We start from the raw sequence: 19,419 nt of genomic DNA, 5'->3' as shown, positions 1-19,419 counted from the left end.
ATGATTACATTTGATCTGATCATAGTAACCCCAGTTTTAGCTGCCTCATCAGCATCATTTCCCTTTATGCCCACATGGGCAGGGATCCAGCATGTTTCAACATTCACATCAGTTTCATATAAATTGTGGAATGTAAACTTAATTTGCTGTACAAGAGAAATTTTAGGATAATAGTTCTGAAGGGCCTGTTAAAGAACTTCTAGTCACTAAACAGCAAACTTCTGTGGTGTTATAATTATCAAGTGTTCTATTTATTGCATTCAGTTCTGCTGAATCAGCAGGAGCATTGTTTGGCAAAGATATTAATTTGTTTTTATTAGGTAAAATGGCAGTGAATCCTAAACTTGTTAGAGATTTGGAGCCATCAGTATAAACTGCCAAAAGTGGACTTTTTGTTCTACTGTGCATTGTTTATGATGATGTATATGATGCTAGATTGTGATGCAACTTAAACAAAGCAATGAGTTAATTTTCATTCTACATGGAGGTTGAAAATGAGGCAAAACTATGCAGGAATGAGGCCACAGAGAATGCATGTAAAGTAAAAGATGGAAAGAAAAATAATGGGAGAAGATGGGATTCTGGGAAAAAAATGTTTTGTGCTACTATATGTATACTAAACAAGGTGCATAAACTGAAATCCTTACAGGAGTTATCATTATTATTATAGACTGGTTTAGCAAGACCACAGGGTAGCATTCCTAGATTTGTATGGCTTGCCTGGAGGATTCTTTTATTAAATGAGAGTTGAAAATTAGAGCAAGGGAAAAGAGACCCAAGGGAGCAAATGAAAAGTATAGTTAGAAAGCAATGCAGTTTAGGCCAAAGGGACACTGCAAAGAAACTTTAATACCATCTACATCATGTCACACAAGGCACAGGAAAATGGTACTGTCTTAAAGTTTCCAATACAGTTTAAGAATACCAGTAATATTTTTGTGAGGCCCACAATCTTGGTCCAGGTTAGTCAACAAATGTGAATAATTCAAAGCATGTCTGAATCTATACTGTAGTCCTAAATGAATCTCATAAAAAAAAAAAAAAAAAAAAAAATTTCATTTTTACCAAAAATTACATTTCATGTAGAACTTTAAGAAATCAAGGACACAATTTAATGCTGCACAAATTAGATATGCATTAACTTACACACGATACTGTATATGTATTTTGTTCTGAACCCCATAAAAAAGAAGTGAACCTAAAATGTGACCTACCTTTCTGGGGGTGGGCTGGGATATGAACTGACAGGACTATGAGGGCCCGGTACATCCACGGGAGCCGTAGGGCTGATAGGAGACTCATTTTCCTTGATGTACTTCACTGAAGCTTTAAATCTATGACGCCGTGTCAGCTTTCTTATCAGCATTGACTCACTATTTGGATCATCATCATATGTGTTGAGGCTTTCCATAGCCTTTAAGGGTGGACCTGATGAGTAAACAAGATGGTTGTGAAAGGTTTAAGAAAACATGCTGATTTATTTGAACTGTTTGTGGATATGGTACTTTAAGTTGTACAAATTTTAGTTGCAGCTGCAACTACCCAGTATGATTTCTGATGCACTGCAGTTAACAAAACTTGTAGTAAAAGGAGCATAACTGGGTGACTTAGAGGAAAATACCACAGCAGAAAGTTTAGTCATTTCCACTATATTTAGTGAAGAAACATCACTGAAAATTCATTTCAATATTTTTCTAGTCCATTTTGTTGCTAAGTAACTTTCCTTTTTTATTCAATCACAACAAAATGCAGAAATTTAAAGAGTAACATTTGTTGAGAATTCATTTTTAGTACTGTAAACAAGAGGATATTTAATATATACAGCAGTAATTATTAAATAGTTAAACCAAACACTAGCAACAGTACTGTAGAGCACATACCAGCATTGATAGTTATAGGGGCTTCTAATAGAACAGGATCAGAAAGTGGTGGCCATTCCTCATTCACCAGCTTCTTTTCAAGTTTAACATGGGGAGCATGAGGCCCACATGTTTTGTGTAACCATGGAAGAATGTAATTTTCAAACAAACCATAAAGAACCCACCTCTGAAACAAAGTAATTAATTAAAAAATTTTAGTTTTAGTATGGAATAATCTGAGCCGTATACTGATGTCTGTTACTATTTAATTTTTAATATCTGGATCTTTTAGCTTTAATATTTGCTTCATTTTTACTACAGTATTCTCATTTAGCACAAGATCATTTAAACATCTTTGTACAAAGTATTTGTCATATTTGATACATTTATCAAATAAAGTTTGTACACACACCTCCCAAATGAAAGAAATGAGAAAACTGATCGAGACAATGAAGAATATCATTGCAGGAACTGTCGAATCAGGGAAAGGATAGAAATTCAGCAGGTCCATCATCCATTGTCCGGTATAAAAATTTACGAAGAGGCAGAAAACAACTGACCAGATGAGGTACCCAAACAGCATATCTAAAAGAATAAAATATTACTAACTACATTTACAGGACAGGTATAACTGGAGGAGTCCTCAAATCATTATTATTCTGAGCGGTACGTGTATATGCAGAACTTCAACAAACACGAAATATTCAAGAGCTATGTTGTACTGTATTTTCAAGCTGTAAGCACCAGTATTTCTTGCAAATCTTATATTAAATTTAACTCACAGTTGGTATATATGTATTTCCTATATGGCTGGGCATGGGAGTAGACAAGTACCCCAACATTGTAGGAATGAAAGTTAACCAGTGTGAGGGCTGTGTTCTCATGGTTAGGTTTTGGTGGAAGGATATCTCCTGTGTTGAAGAATCGCTCGTACCTGAAGCAACAGATTAAAATTCTCAGGCAGCGGCAATATATACAATCCTCAATAAAACAAGAAATGGGTATTCTTGCATAGTTACTAGTGTTTACGAATTACTTGGGAGTGGATGCTGCCCTGAATTTTAGAAAAGGATTTTCTACACAACGGAAATGTGATGGCACAGGTAAAGTAAACAATTTGGGTGTAACTATATGCTACTGCCTATATCCATTATAAATATGTACAGTCTGTAGAATACATTACTGACCAGGGATGACTTTCAATATAAGTCATTACAGTCCAATACGTGAGAATCTGTATTGCCAAGAATGATAACATAGAAAGAGCTGGAAGGATGCTGAGAATCCTTTGGGTGGGTCTTTTGGGGACTAGTATAGGAGGAGCTCCAGTATTCCCAATTACAAGAGCAGGTATGGTTGCAAGTACCAAGTCCATCACCAAATACTGTGTGTCTGATGGCATGGTATCGACCTGGAATAAAACAGCCAAAAACAGTACAGTACAGTAAGCATATAAATGAATAAAATAGTGTATAAAGTGTAGTACAGTGCATTCAGAGCATCTAACAATAGGAACAATGAAATGGCATGCTTTACAGGATTTCAAGGTTTTTTTTTCCATTACAAGACTCGCTTGCACTTGATGATATACTACAGAAAAATACCCCAGTACAGTATATACCCGATCAGTGCCAGCTGATAATCTTTACTGAATCTCTTCAAGAGCATTCATAAACAAAGGAAATTTTCATTTAAAAATATCTGCTGATCATTATTTTTAAACAGTATATGACAGCAGCTAAAATACTTAAGAAAAGCTACAATAAGATCATTTGTAATTCACCTTAAATTGAAAGAGGACACAAAGGAGAGCACCAAAGCACATGCTAACATCATACTTGAAAGCAGTAAAAATGGAAACAAGGGCTGCTCTTCCCTCTCGGATTACTGTGACAACACTACTGATATCTTCCAATTTTGAGGTGAAAGGAGCTGCTACAGAGGCTTCTGATGATGACAAAGAGATCCCGGTGTGAGCCACTTTCAAAGCACCACAATCATTGCAACCATCACCACACATGGCAACCTGGTGACTAAGAAACAAGATCATCCATTAATTCCCTTGTAAGACTGTATGCACGTACCATTATCTTTAACATAAATAATCCTTGCTGACTGATAAAAATGTATTCACTGATGTTCAAGAAACATAAATTGTCTAAAAATGTGTTTCTTGTAGATTCAAACATCCTCACATATGTAGATTTTCAAATGTTGGGTAGCTGTCATGTTTTATAAAAATTCTTATGTAGTAATTGTGATCACCCACTGCTGCATTCAGATCCTCTCAGACTATACATAGTACGAACTAGCCACACGTAATTCTAACAGTCATACCTTTTCTTTTGTGAGTGTCAGTACTATGCAGTTTTCTTAAAGTTCCAGTTGTAACCATATCAAGGAATGAACTACTTAGTCATATGATTGAATTGTCGGCACTTAAGAATTTCAAACTAGATGCATATCCATTTTTATTGCGCAACTTCAGAAGTTCAAACTGGATGCACATCCATTTTTATTGCACAGTCAGAGACAAAGTCTACATTTGGAATAGGTGATTCTTTACAATTCACTAAATTCTTAAATGTAATTGTGTAAAAGTGGTACTAAAATGAGAATACCTGACTGTGTTGACAAGAAAAATACGTTAAACAATGAAATGAACAAAAATGGAAGTAGCAAAGACTACAATTCTAAAGCTCCTTATAAACAAGCTAGACACATACATAAGGCTCTTGCTTCTCCAAAACTTAGGATCTGTAAGGGTGCATGACCATTGCAGCTATTCATCCAGTAGACAATCTTCTAATTTTAAAACAGGAATGAAGTGTCTGGGATTTATGGAAGACCATGACTGTAGGCTCCAGTAAGTGACAGGTTTTTGTGGAGTAAACTGAATGTAGTTTATATGTAGCACACTATATGGATTGTATATTATGGAAAATATGGCACATTCAAAACTCTAATAACCTTTGTTCCAATAAAAATCCAATGAATTAAGTCCCTAGAATAATATTTGCTTAATAAGAAATTCCAAGTACTGTAATCCCCAAAAACCTACCCAAGGTCTTGAAGTGCTTCAACTATGGAGATTTTTTGGTCTGGTTTCATTCTGGCAAAAATCTTTCCTCTTTCAATTAGTCGTTGATAAAGCTCCTCATCCTGTCCTCGAAAAATTAGTTCAAAGGTTTGGCCATCCACAGCAAGGACATAATTGTCACTTCTTACTGACATAAGTTTTCTCTGAAACAATGCAAGCCCCATTAATAATAAATAATTATTCAGTGTCTATTTCTGAAGTGGAGGCAGAGGAACTTACAATTTCTTGTATCAGATCTGGTTTCTCTTGGGCTCAAGCACAAAACTTTCAAGCTGTGTAACATCAGATAATCAGTTTTATGGAAGAAAATATATCCACAAACTTTCACTGTTAATCTATGCGATATGTGAGATTCACATGAAAAATATATAAAGTAACTGCTACTTTGAAAATATATAAAAACATATAACATGCTACCTCTTAATCCCAGAAAAAATTTGAATTCTTTTCTGTTTTTTTATAAATATTGTAATGGTATGTAACCCTTTTGGTACAGTACAACAATTTCATCCTCAATGGACAAGTGAGAACTTACCTTGTCATAAAGAACATCAATATGTTCCACATCATAGTAGTTAACTTGCAAATATTGAGCTGCAATTGTTGAGGTGGACACCATCTGAGCTCTAGCTACTATGAGCTGCTGATCTGCCTTCAGCAAGCCACTCTGTCGAGCAACACTGACTGCTGTCAGCAAGTTGTCCCCTGCATAGGGAAAAAATTGCAATGTGTTTGTATCAAATAAACAATTGCCGTAGTAGCCCATGCTTTTGGTTTGAAGTGTTATGTCAACCACTATATGAAGAAAAGGTTTGTATCTATGAAGCATAACATATTTATAAAAAAAATTCATCTTTCCAAGGAAATGGTAAAAATTAGCTACAGAAATTAAAAAGATGGGGGAATGCAAAAATAATCTTTAAAAAGATGAAATTTATTAATGCTGTTCCTAATGATCAAAATATTGTAAGTAATGATAACTATAACTTAGTTAATGAGAGAACATATTTCATGTGTAACCTTATAAGGAAAAAAGCTGATGTAAAAATGATTATGAAAATGCCTATAAGGAAGATTTTGATCTTACCTGTTATCATGACAGTTCGGATATCAGCCTGATGAAGAGTCGCTATAACAGAAGGTGTCTCTTTCTTCACTTTGTTCTGGAGAATGACCAGACCCAGGAACTCTGCACCATCTTCCAATTTCTCTCTGGGACTTGTCTCTATCTAATAAGAGACATATTTCCTTCAAATTATGATTGAGATCTGCTGAAACAAATTGGTATAATCTTCCACCTTCAGTGCTCTTCTGCTAGTATATAAATATTATGGTAGGTTACCTATTACAAGTTACCAGTATACACATTTTCCTGTGGTTTAATTCTTGATGGTAATCTATGTATAAGTACTTTCCCAAACAAGTCATTATAAAATACTGTACAACATCTCATACCAAACAAGTCTGTTTACAAACCAATTAACCAGCTCTATTCTATATACTGTAAACAGATCCAAGTTACACAGACTTGCAGAGATGAAAGATGGAGGGTTACCCCAGGCCATGCACACCTCACAGTCCAGTGTCTGCCACAAGCCGTTTTACTCATTCTTCTGTGCCAGCCCCTTCTTGAAGAGAGAGGGGGAGGGAAAATGGAAAGGCACTAAAGATTATGACTGATGGGTTTTGTACAAAAACTTGCTTTATTTTAAAGTCATATGATGCGCAACATTCATTATTTAGGAGGTAAGATGGAACAAAAATGCCCTCTGAAGAGAGTAAGAGACCAAGATGTAAGAAGTCCAGTTCGCACAGATGGAGGACACTGGAGCCGATGACGACCCAAGAAATCCAGATATCTTCTTTGAGTAAAGAATGTGGCTGGACTCCATATCTATAGCTGGTACACAAGCAAAGCACCTGTGGTGTGAAGATGGGTACTTAAAGAAAAACACACCCTGAGCTAAAGTGAAACAGCAGAGAATATGACAGGGCTTTGAGCGATGAAGGTGTTGATTCTAACTTTGGTGAGAACCTTTTAAGAAACATCAAACCATGTTAGATGTTTTTTAAAACATGGAGGTCAACATAAAGGGGTCTTGAGAGAGAGTGACTTGGAAGAATGGATGACAAGAACCTGTTTGCTTTCAACTGTTCAAATTGGTATGACTTGGATTTGTTTGCATGGCATAGGGCTAATTATGACTGATTTGTTATGTCTCACAAACTAAGTTTTTAAGAAAAATACTAATGATGAAAGGTAACAGCATTTTTATATTTTTCTTAATAACTGTGCAAAGTCATTAATAACCTGTTCCCAAGTTAAAGATGCAGGCAATGCAGCATGAGCCACAGCAACAACTCGCAGACCTTGTCTTGTATACCATTCTAAGGTTGAATCCAAGATGCCTGGAACTGAAAAAAAAGTAATTGTGAAAAAATTATTTTATATGTACATCTGGACATCCATCTGAAGTAGGTTTCCATTACTGAAAAGGTGATTTTTTTTAGTAAAGTTTTAGGACATAAAGAACTATTTTTCATGAGCATAATGCACATACGGTACTGTATATTCGCTTGAAAAAATGCCTTTACCATTGAGACTGAAAGGCATTCTCTATTGTTCTCTGACATGTATCTTTCTGTTCATATCATATGTCTCTGTCATAAAAACATTCACTTGTTCATCCAGGTACTTTACTCCTGGTATACAGAAATATACTATGAGGTTAAATGTCTGTTCATTATTTGGGTATCTGTAGTTCAAATTTTTTTTAGTTAAGTCACACAACAAATGATGATCTGTTACAGATATAATTTTGGCTGTCATTACTTTTTTAATTTCAATAAAATAAAAACACGGTACTGAATTACAGCATATCCAAAAATACCCAGTCAAGACACTTACAAATGCAATCAGGAGAATAATAAAAATGATAAGCTCAAACCTGTAACATCATTGCACAGTAGAGCAATCATTTCTGGAGCTCCCTTGATGTAGACATCAAAGTTATTGGCAAACTTCCTTTTAGTGACAACAGTCATCCTTTGTTCCTTTGACTTAAATGGAAAGGATTTCACAATTGCTACTTCCAGCTGTTCAGGATCCCCGTCATCTGCTTTTGGCCGTACCAGCACTGGTGTTACCATACCATAGTCTTGATTTATCACTGGTTCAGGTTCAATCATCGTCTGTGAGGAAAATGAGGCAACAATGCTTTTAGTGAACTCATGAGAATTTATACTCAAAATCAAACATTCATTGCTTATTGCTGATGAGATGGACACTCCTTCCGCGTGAAATTTAAGCCAAAAAATAATTCTTAAAGTTAACTCCTAATATAATTCTAATTTTCCAAGGCTCCAGATATTTATCAGAATGATAAAGATTACAGCATTAGCATTTAACAAGAGTGACAGTTGTACAGAGAGAGGGCTTTAATCAAAGCAAATGGGCTCAATGATTCAACAGAGAGAGAATCCTCCAATCCTCCTATGATAAAGCAATTTCCTTTGGTTTATGTTATCTCTATAGTGTGTCTCTTTTTGATGCATAATGTAAACCATACCAATGTTTCTGTACATCATCTCTTCTGGCCTCAGCTGCATTGTTTCCTGGCTTTTACCTTTGACCCCTTAGGTCTGTTCTTATGCAGTGTCCAAAATCTGCTTTGCTCAAATTTTCTCGCCTCATTCACAAAAAAATCTTTCAACAAACCCTCCATGTGTATATATGTATCTCAGTGGTTAATTGAAACAATTTTCAGCATATAATTATAACAATATTCTATGCCCATAGTAACGATAGTCAAATCAAGAGGTTTAACTATTACCTGTACAGTACTGTATAGATTCTCATGTGGCTTTTTGTACTGTACCAAATAATTATTCAAAATAGCCCAGTTGCAAGTTGTTTTCTTAATGTAATGACAAACTCACAGAGACAGCAACAATTATAAAATGCTTCTAAATGATTTATGTACTTGTGCTTATTAAATTAAAATTATAATCAGTGAAGAACAACCTGGAAAAAATTATCAATACCCATCCAATACCGGTGAAGATTTTCACATCGAGGGGGTACCCAACCAGCTTGCCATCTATGTTGGTCAAAGAATGACATGTTGCCAGAGATGTGGCCAGTGGCAGATCAGAACGGAGCTTACTGATGTCGCACTCGGGTTGCTGGAGTTCACCCCTGTGACAAGGCACTACACCAGCCAGTGCAAGGTCGCTTTCTGTGAGGGTGCCAGTCTGTGAAGTAGGGCCAGGAAAGTATAATGCATCAGAGATAACAAAGTACAATACTTATTTGTATAATAAACCGATGCTACAACTTCAAAGTTCAATAATGCTAATTAACATAAAATTCATGTTCTCTTTTTAATTCACTGATAAAATTCTGACACATAAAATCATAAGCTATGAACTAACAATGGCAGAAACCTTTGCACAACAATGTAAAATAGCTATAAACAAATTATCTTATTTATGGAGTACAGTAGCTATAAATTACGTAAATATGAATGATTCACTACTATACTGTAATAAGTGCATAACTGATGAAAGATTAAATTTTCAGTGGATAATGAACTCTTACTTTGTCAAAACAGACAACATCTACAGATCCCGAAAGAGAGATGTAATTAGACGAGAGACAAAAGATCCCATCCTTTCTCAAGCGTCCCTGGGCACTGGCATTTATAGCTGTAATTGCTGCAGGTAAAACATGCGGCACAACAAAAGTGATCAGGTCCAGCGAGTTGAGAAAGATTTGTGACCAACTGGCCTGAAAGAATATAGACTTCATTATGTACAGACTTAATATACTGTAGATTGATCGCATTTTGCCAAAAGGAAAGACTAAACTTATGCAAGACCTATGAGATCAGATTGCTATAACTCTAAAAATCTTTCCATAATAAGATCTTTTCATAATAAAACTGAAGTTGCAAAACCATTTTTCCACCAGTAGATGAAATCAATAATATTTTTGTGTGAAAACTATACTCAAATTTTAATTGGTGAAATGATTCTTAATAAAACATTTGAAATTGGTGGTAACTGCCTTCTAAGTATACTAATAGTGTAAACCTTTTATGTATTTGATCTTTAAATTGTATAAAAATTCCATAGGTTTTAGAATTTAGTAGTTTTTTATTGTGTTAACATTGTGTTAAAAATACAAGATCACACGTAATTTAATTTTCTATAAAATATGACAAAACATGAAATTTAAATGATAATGGCTGGATGATTAAAAACAGTAAAAAGTTACAGGAGCTTTTGTAAATGTATTGAAAGCCATGGACATTCAGCTAAATATCATGTAAGCAACATCTGGTTTTAGCACACTGTATACTATGCTTACACGCCACATGAAAATCTTATTTAATGTAATGTGGTTTTACATAATAAATACTTCAGATTAGACATACATATGTTCATACAAAAAATCACAATAGGTCATATAATCCAACCACTGAGTTAAAACACCCTTGTTTCACTGCTTTCTAACTGGTAGCTGAGTAGTGGATTGCACACAAATCTTGCTCCATGAGCCTTAGGAATTTTCCTAGACTAATCAAACATATAATGAGGCTAATAACTAAAAAAAATACCATCTAAACTGTAATGCACAAAATAATACTAAGTAGCTTATATACCACAAAAAGTACAGTACAGTACTTAAAAGTGTACTACGAAGTAATACATGCAAAACTACCTAAAGTGTATTACATAAGACACCTATACCTAAAGGGATCAAAGAACTGGGCAAAAGCTAACAAAAAGGTAGCTAATTAGACACTTGTTCACTAATCAGTTAAACTTATCAACATCAATGTGGCAAACTTGCCAAGACATACAGCATGCAGCAAATACAAACCTAAAGCTACACTTGAAATGCTTCTTTTGTACAACAAAATATTCATACAGAACTTACAAAATTCTATGCAAATGACATCTGACTGGAGGAAACCGGTCAGTGGTGAATCAGAACTTCTACTATCATTAATCGATTGTTATCACCTCCACTTCATGAACCTAAGAAAGGTACATAATCACCTTACTGCAAAAGCAAAAATATATAAAATACTGTAAATGTAAATGAACTTAAAAGATTTGAAAAAATCAAGGCATTCATAAAAACATATTACTAAAATGAAGCAATGGAAATCATAGTAGTGCTCAGTACCACTGTTCAGACATGAATACTGAATCTCATGGCTGCTGAAGACCTGGAAATCCAGCTTCACAAGCCCATTCCTACCAACTACCTATCTAGTCTTTCTTTAGTCTAATAGGAGCTGAAATGTCTGGGACAATTTTGTAACCATGAAATTGGGCTCATCATAATAATGGGTTTGTTGTGAAACAAATGAACACTGTAGTGTGTAGAAAATCCCAGAGAGAACAAGCATAAACATGCCAACACTTAATAAACATATACTAAGCAAACGATTCATTGAACTTGAAATGCTTCCTACCCCTAGCGAGTAGAAGTGATGAAAGCTCCAGGACATTGCTGCCAAACCAAGGATTAAAAAGATACAGAGCATCTTCAGGAAGTCAGCATAGAAATGCATGTCAACAGGCTTGGGGAAGAGAATAGATCTCACTAACTCCCCTCTGACTGTGTAGAATCCTAGGAGACAGACATATGAATTAGTTTCTTATTTACAACATTTGCTATGAAATAACCGCATTACCCATGAGGGTTGAAATATTATGATTTTAAGTACTAAAATTGGACACACCAGGTATAAAAGCAAAACATATTGGATATCTAACAATCACACAGTTGGAGTGATAAAAGTGACATTCAAATTGCCTACATAATCTTGAGGTAGCAGCCCACTAGTTCAAATTTTTAAAGGTATTAACAATCATCATAGTAATGCAGTATGCCTTTTCATAAATTCTTTACACAATTTCAGTGTTGCTTTCTTCTATTTGTAGAGAAGGATGAAAACGGCAAAATCTTACTGTTATTGTCGCCTAAGGATGTACTGTATAGAAAAAAAAAAAAAAAAAAAAAGCTTTGCACTGGAATGGAAGTAAGGATGCTCCCTTTCCAGCAGAAACTGTCTTTCAATAAAATTGTTGGTTTTAGTCATTTAATGCAATTAACTAAACATAAACAAACCTAAATATTGCCTGCCTACAGGACTGCCTTTATTTATGCAAGATTCTGCTGAAAACAGGAGAACCAACCTGTTTTAATGACAAGAGCCTTGAGTTCTTTTCCTCCACGTATCTGCAAAACTTCAGTGCCACTATACAGTATGTGATGTTTGTGCTCTTCCTCGCTGAACATTGCATCACTACTGGGTGGTATGGCAACCTGGGTGGAATGAAATTAAAACCCTTTTCAATACATCTGATCTTTAAAAGATTTAAAAGGCTGGCAACAAAAATACTAATGACATTTTCTCTTATTAATGCACTAATTACCAGAGACCTTGTTGGCTGTCCCACATTAGGCTAAAATAAAATACACAGGATTACAAAAGGTTTCTAAAATAGCTTTCGAAAAGGTACCAAGTGCAACTGACCTTTGTTATAGGTATAGATTCCCCAGTCAACATGGCCTCATTGGTTATCACGGATCCCTCAAGCAAGACTGCATCTGCCTCCATGATACCAACACTGTCATCCTTCAGGAGGAGAATGTCGCCAGGAACAAGCTCTCTAGATGATATTTTGTTACCTATTACGAGAGTCTTTTTGAAGAATTACTGTATCAGATGTGAAGACTTTGAAACGGGAGTAGTAATTAATTACAGAATGTGTTAATTTTATGGTTACCAATGGGACGTAGTCTAGATTTATGGCTATGATTTGCTTGATTACAAGGGAGGTAAATCATATTACCTAATTGCAGAGCCTGATAAAAACACCAGTGGTGCAGTAAAACAAACCTTGCATACCAGATTATGAATGAACGAAGAGTGAAAAATTGCTGCCTGTGAAACATCACAAGTAGTTCAAAAAATATAAAAGGTCTCAGGATGGGGCCCACAATATATCCATAGTTTACTAAATGATTTGCTATAAATTTGCTGTAAGTCTGAAAAATCAAAAAACTTTCTCTCTCTCTCTCTCTCTCTCGCTCTCTCTATACAGTCCACTCTTTAGATTCCACTGAAGACTATGACAGAGGAAGGACACTGAGAGATTGGAAGCAGTAGAAGCAAGAACTATACTAATACAATCAATCAAACATTCTGGATATCAAAGGGTGCTACTACATACACCTCAGTTTGCAACTCCTAGAAAAGCACTGATTAGGAAGACACTTAGCAGGAAAATTTTGAAATACTGAAACATATAGCATATTACTGGCATTTTTTTTATTGTAAGCAATAACCTAGCTAAGACCACTGATGGAGACTGGATATGAAATTCAGCACCATCCACCATGGGAACTTCTTAACAGATAAGACAGCTTCATTTTGGAGCCAACTTCTGGCTGAAGTTGTGAAAAGTATAGCACCAAAACCAGCTAGTTCAAAAACAGTTTGATAAATTGACTGACACACTGTGCTCTGCTTTTATTTATCTTTCTTTGAATGTGTCTCTCTGGATAGACTAGTATGTCTTTAAAGCAACTGTATCAATGGAACTTTTTCCATTAGAAAGGCACATTACCCAGTCCTATCAGCCATCCACTCTTTCAGAGTTTAATATTAAGGAGATACTGTAAGTGAACATGAACATGAGATGTTTCTCTGTTGTCTGCAGTAATGTTCAATAATAATTTCAGTTACCTGTAGTTCAGTAAAATATAATTATAATTTACTTTAACTGTAGCTTTTATAAAAACAAAACTTTCAACCAAACTCATCAGTCATTATTAGCCTTATTTCACATAGTAGAATTCCCAAGATGTATAGCTTCTGAAGTCTTGAAAGTGGTAAAAGAATAACCAGAAAATCAACCACTCAGTAACACTGTGCACATGTACACCTTTGACCCAACGTTATGTCGAAATAGCTGGCCATGTTCTTTCATGTACAAATTATTAAACAGCCAGAATGATGGTAATGGAAGAGGGCACTATCTTATAATTGATGGGTTTATATGAAAATTGAGTTTTTTATAAAAGCTGCAATTGTTTCATATAAACCCATCAAGCATAATTAGCTCCTACAGATGAGTACCTTGGTAGGAGGACGAGTAAAAATGATCTCCCAGCCACAGTATGCTTCTGATGGGTCTTGGATCACTTGGGGATAGAAAAAGGTCAAGACCCAAATGTCCTAAACAACTTGGAAGTGAAGAAATTGTTTGTATAATGAATGCATTAACAGATGCACAAAAATAGAACTAATTTAGGAGAGGCATAGATACTTGTGATCCCAGACTAATAAATGAATTTTGAGATTAAAATGAAGAGGAAGAGGGAGATGAATGTAATACTTCTTTTGCTGGAGGTATAAAATGTCCTGCCACAACTAACAGCTACTCTGAAAAGGTAAACTGACAATTCCATGTCCCTGATCTTAGGACAGTTGAAATTTCAAGAGTCCTTTTAAAGGCAACAAAAATGACAGGACCCTCATTTTGCGAACAGTCAATCTTATTTGAAGCACGTCTTACTCAGATACCCGAGAATAGGCTTGAAAGTAATCTGTCAAAGCCGGAGTGAGATTTTATTAATACAACCAGGGTTTTACTCTCTTTGGCCAAAAAGGTACTGACAGCATCTACCACTGACTCTTGCAGACCGGTCAGAGGTAAGGACTCCCTTAAAATGAAGAAAAATATCATCATTAATTTATATGAATTCACAATGATAATACAGTACTGATCAAAAAACAAAATTATCAAGGATGGAAAACAATTACTAAACACTCAGTGTAAATATTATTCAACAAACAAAAACCAACATGGAGAAAATATGGATTGCTTTAATACAAAAAACAAACTATCTCTGGTACAAATACTACATAAAAGAGGTACACAAAGTAAACAAGTAAAGAGCAGAGGCAAACTGTTTCTACATAATAATGGATCAAATGTGTACATGTGTATACTGTTACACAGCAGCTGATTTTCTAGTGTTATTCTTCTTATTTTGCCTTCAAGACTTCAGGAAGTGTGCCTCAGGAAATCAGCATTGCTAATTAGGGCTCAATTTGACTAATGGATTTGTATGAAACAATACATATTAAGTGAATGTACAATAGTACAGGGAAAAAGGTAAAAAAAGATATAAAATAAACATGAAATAAAAATGCTGAAAGCAAAACTGCAAATAAAAAACTCACGCTGACCATCCCTCAAGACCATAACGTTAGACTCTGTCGTAATTCTTTTTCTCAGGGCATGACTTTGCTGAGAAAAAAAAAAATTAAAATATTTATTTTACTGAGATATACAAGACTAAACTTTTCAAGTTCAAGCCTTTGATATTGATAGTGAGGGTCCTTGTCAGGGCAAAATAAAGACTGAATGAAATTTTAAGAGCAAAGATTAAATCAAGAACATTCTTAAGCATTACAGTAGGAGTAAAATGGAAACAAAAATCATCAGCTGGTTTTCCCAACTTGGTTTTCCCCTTACATAATGAAATTGCTTCAATTCTACCTCCCCCTTTCAAAGTAACAAACATGCAATGAGAGGAAAGCCTGCAATATCCATATTGAATAAAAATTTTTATTAGTATTTTTACAGTAGAAACAAAATTTTTTAAGCATATATAAAGAATGGGTGACCGTAAAATTTTAATATGAAAACTTAATCTTCAAAAGGAAATGAAAAACTAACCTCTAAAATGAGTACAAATAAATTAAACAAAACTTACTTCCTAAGCCAGAAATGATATTGCCAAACAAAATCAGTTATCTTATTCAATAATACAGTCAACAAATTAAAAATACCAGGAATAAAACAAAGCTGGCCTTAAAATCAAGATACTACAGAAAAAGCATCACACTAGTTATCATGTATAGTTACCTTCCTTGTCTGCCAGACCATCACAGTGATGGAAATCGCAGACAGACCCAGAATGCAACCCGAAAAGGCGAAGTACTCTTGGATACACCACAAGATTACAGTAAACACTTGGAAGATGTAGAATGGGTTCACAGCCTAAAATAAAACAAAATATATATCAATCGAATTGAACTGAATATAAAATTTAGGCCAAAAGCCAAGAACTGGGACCTATGAGGTCCTTCAGCGCCGAAATGGAAATTGACAGTTAAAGGTTTGAAAGGTTTAACTGGAGGAAAACCTTGCAGTTACACTATGAATCAACTGTTAGGAGAGGGTGGAGAGTAAGATGGAAGAAAGAGGATATGAAAGGAAGTACAGTAAAAGAAACGAGAGGGGCTGCACCTAGGGGTTGAAGGCACTCTGCAAAGGACCTTAAGTAATGCCTACAGTGCACCACATGCGGTGTACTGATGGCACTAGCCCCATACAGGGAAAATATATATAGAAAAATATTCAAGTAATCCATGATGAAATAAGTGTATGTACAATATATATGTAATACAAATAAGCAGCTAACATATTTGGGTGATTTCTTGAAAAAAGTTGATAAAGGTCAGAAATATTCAATAAGGAAAAAACATACAGTGCCTCTATCATATATTAGGCCTGGCATTCTTATTTCATATTCATGGCTTAATTTTTTTAAGACATGGAGGAATCAAGAAAGTAAGTGTGTTACTATCAGAAAAGTGAAGATCTCCATCAAGCATCACTGTTTATGATGTGCACACAACTAGGGTCTTAGCAGAAGCAAACGACTGGTCTTGACACATTTTAAAATCAACGACCTTCAAACTACCAACTATGAATGCCTGCTCAGGCAAGCAATATAGAAACCAATTGTTGCCATGAGCTCTCCAGTAGGTGGGTCCTAGGTCCACTATAGCTTTTACCAGGAAAAATTTGGAATCCTCATCTGCCAACCTAAGGCATCCAAAACTGTGCTGTTTCTTCTTAAAGGTAATGAGGGTGCACAAAAGCAAGATATCACACAGATTATATATCCTACCAATGGGAGACTTGTAAGATGTGATAAATTGTTGCCAGCATAAACACCGTGTTATTTCTATTCCAACCTTTACAAATTCAGTAACACTTTCCCTTCAAACAAGGTAATATGTTCTGCTAATGCCGAATATGAATGTAAAATTATAACACATTGAAAGCTGTTTGTAGCATTGTAATGTTGCAAAGCAAAAATTTCCAAAATAGCTGTAGTGCCACATAACCACATTCTGTCTCTAAGACAAAAAATTTCAAACAGATGAAATAAAAGTAAAGCAAAACAACACTATTCTCTGATTAATACCCCATTAACACCTCTGTAACCGCTCAATAATTCTTATGTTATCCTTACTTGCTCAACGAGGAGTTGCCAGATAGATAGGATCTCGATCTTCATGAAATTTTCTCCATACAGAGCCTTTCGAGCATGGACGTCATCTCCGGTCAAACCCGACTCCATCTGGTGGAAGGTGCTGAAAGTGGAGCCGTGTTCCAAGGGCCTGGTAATAAAAATTTTCATATGAAGTATATATAAATATATAAATATATAAATGTATATATATACACACACATACACACACATGTACACAATATTTACCTTAGTCGATTATATGAGCAGGTGATGTCATCCCAAATGTATTTAATTTTCTTGTTGAGAAAATAGGTCCTCCTCACGTATCGCTGCGTTTCTTTGTCGGGAACGTCCTCCTCGATCACGTCTTCCTCCCACAGCTGGTGATAGATATCCTGGAATGGGAAAAATCCGGCAGGAGGTTAAGGAATAGGTCAGAGGTTCTTCTCAGCCCTTACTACCAACCCATTTTTATTTTTTTTACGGTCAATAGGATGGGAAACTTAATAGTCCTTTGTAGCCCGGGCCTACAGAACAAGTCAATGGAAAGGAGACTTGCCTCACGAGTTAACCAACTAATCCCTGATCAGTGAGGCTTTGGACCACTGACACAATATAAATAGATAGAATATAACATTTCGGCCAAAGGCCAAGCACTGGGACCTATGAGGTCATTCGGTGCTGAAAGGAAAACTGAGATTAGGAGGTTTAAAAGTTGCAACGGGAGGAAACCTCACTGTTGCACTATGAAATAACTGACAGGAGAGGGTTGAGAGTCAAATGGAAGAGAGAATATGAACGGAGGTACAGTAAAAGGAATGAAAGGGGTTGCAGCTATGGCCTAAAGGGACGCTGCAAAGAACATTAAGTAATGTCTACAGTGCACCGTCTAAAGTGCACTGACGGCCCTACCCCCTACGGAGGACACTGAATTTAAAATGGTTATAAGTTAAAAACAGATTATCATAAGATAGTACAGTAATCTTAATCAAGTTCAGATGATATATGTAGTCCATTGTTGACTTTAATTTGACATGTCGCTTTTTTAATTTTTTACAATTTCTGTACAAATACTTCCACGCTGCATACGATGTATGTAGTAGCAAGTGTTGTGCACATTGCAACTAATTCTAAACTACTACTTGGTCCAAAGTCTAGGTCTACATACATCATCATTAATGGCTTGTATAATATATATATATATATATATATATATATATATATATATATATATATATATATATATATATATATATATATACATACATATATATATATATATATATATATATATATATATATATATATACAGTATATATATTATACTAGCCATTAATGATGATGTATGTAGACCTAGACTTTGAACCAGGCAATAGTTTAGAATTAGTTTTAACGTGCACCGTATGCAGCGTGAAAGCATTAACGTGTTTTATAAACAAGACGAAAAACTGAGGTGATTCCCTGAACGAATCGGCAATTGTTATTCCAAACTGCACACACATTTATATTGGGACCTGTTCCCACCCTGGCTGTCGGCCTAAGAAACAGGAGATCAGCGCCTGCCCTATGAGCCTACAGAGGCCGAGGAGGACTTTAACTTTAAATATATACACACACACACACACACACACACACACACACATATATATATATATATATATATATATATAAATCATTCATAAGTACATTCTGATATTCTTTGGCCTCCAGTATGTCGGTCAAATCAAACCCCACTATCTCTTACTCATGACCTTACAAAATCTCCACTCATCATGAAGTCTTTTTCCTTCTTCTGATGTTATCACTGACCCATCAACCCTTTCCCAGGTATTTACCCATTTCTCTTTGGCCATGGATATTTCGTAACGGGCTGCCGTAACACCAATGCCATGCACTGAATGCATGGTCTTGTCAACATCTATCTAGACTCGAGTACTTGACATGTTCTACTGTGCATTCTTCATCTTTTTCCTGAACATTTTCTGCTGTACTTTTGCTTTTATTTTAAGCTCTACTGTTCTGATGTTGCTCTCCCTCGACAGCCCGATATTTCTACGGTACCAAAACCTTGAATCTTGACATTCTATAACACCTTTTCA

At 35.3% G+C, this 19,419-nt stretch overlaps 1 protein-coding gene across 6 annotated transcripts in view; it reads right to left on the bottom strand.

Moving 5' to 3' along the window:
- Positions 1–19,419, bottom strand: part of LOC136845186 (polyamine-transporting ATPase 13A3-like) — a 37,855-nt gene that overhangs the window by 6,379 nt on the left and 12,057 nt on the right. For all 6 annotated transcript variants that reach the window (XM_067115190.1, XM_067115195.1, XM_067115192.1 and 3 more), the window contains exons 4-23: positions 17,567–17,715; positions 17,321–17,468; positions 15,922–16,056; positions 15,234–15,300; positions 12,516–12,670; positions 12,175–12,304; positions 11,448–11,605; positions 9,560–9,748; positions 9,004–9,213; positions 7,908–8,151; positions 7,271–7,374; positions 6,047–6,188; positions 5,495–5,664; positions 4,921–5,102; positions 3,643–3,892; positions 3,047–3,270; positions 2,642–2,793; positions 2,272–2,444; positions 1,881–2,046; positions 1,215–1,428 (exon numbers count right to left, since the gene is read on the bottom strand). In XM_067115190.1, coding sequence (XP_066971291.1) covers positions 1,215–1,428; positions 1,881–2,046; positions 2,272–2,444; positions 2,642–2,793; positions 3,047–3,270; positions 3,643–3,892; positions 4,921–5,102; positions 5,495–5,664; positions 6,047–6,188; positions 7,271–7,374; positions 7,908–8,151; positions 9,004–9,213; positions 9,560–9,748; positions 11,448–11,605; positions 12,175–12,304; positions 12,516–12,670; positions 15,234–15,300; positions 15,922–16,056; positions 17,321–17,468; positions 17,567–17,715 — 3,362 coding nt within the window. The remainder of the gene's footprint in view (positions 1–1,214; positions 1,429–1,880; positions 2,047–2,271; positions 2,445–2,641; positions 2,794–3,046; positions 3,271–3,642; positions 3,893–4,920; positions 5,103–5,494; positions 5,665–6,046; positions 6,189–7,270; positions 7,375–7,907; positions 8,152–9,003; positions 9,214–9,559; positions 9,749–11,447; positions 11,606–12,174; positions 12,305–12,515; positions 12,671–15,233; positions 15,301–15,921; positions 16,057–17,320; positions 17,469–17,566; positions 17,716–19,419) is intronic.

This window comes from Macrobrachium rosenbergii, chromosome 13 (genome assembly GCF_040412425.1).
Source record: "Macrobrachium rosenbergii isolate ZJJX-2024 chromosome 13, ASM4041242v1, whole genome shotgun sequence".
NCBI classification, from domain to species: domain Eukaryota; kingdom Metazoa; phylum Arthropoda; class Malacostraca; order Decapoda; family Palaemonidae; genus Macrobrachium; species Macrobrachium rosenbergii.
This window is presented reverse-complemented; position numbering and strand designations above follow the sequence as displayed.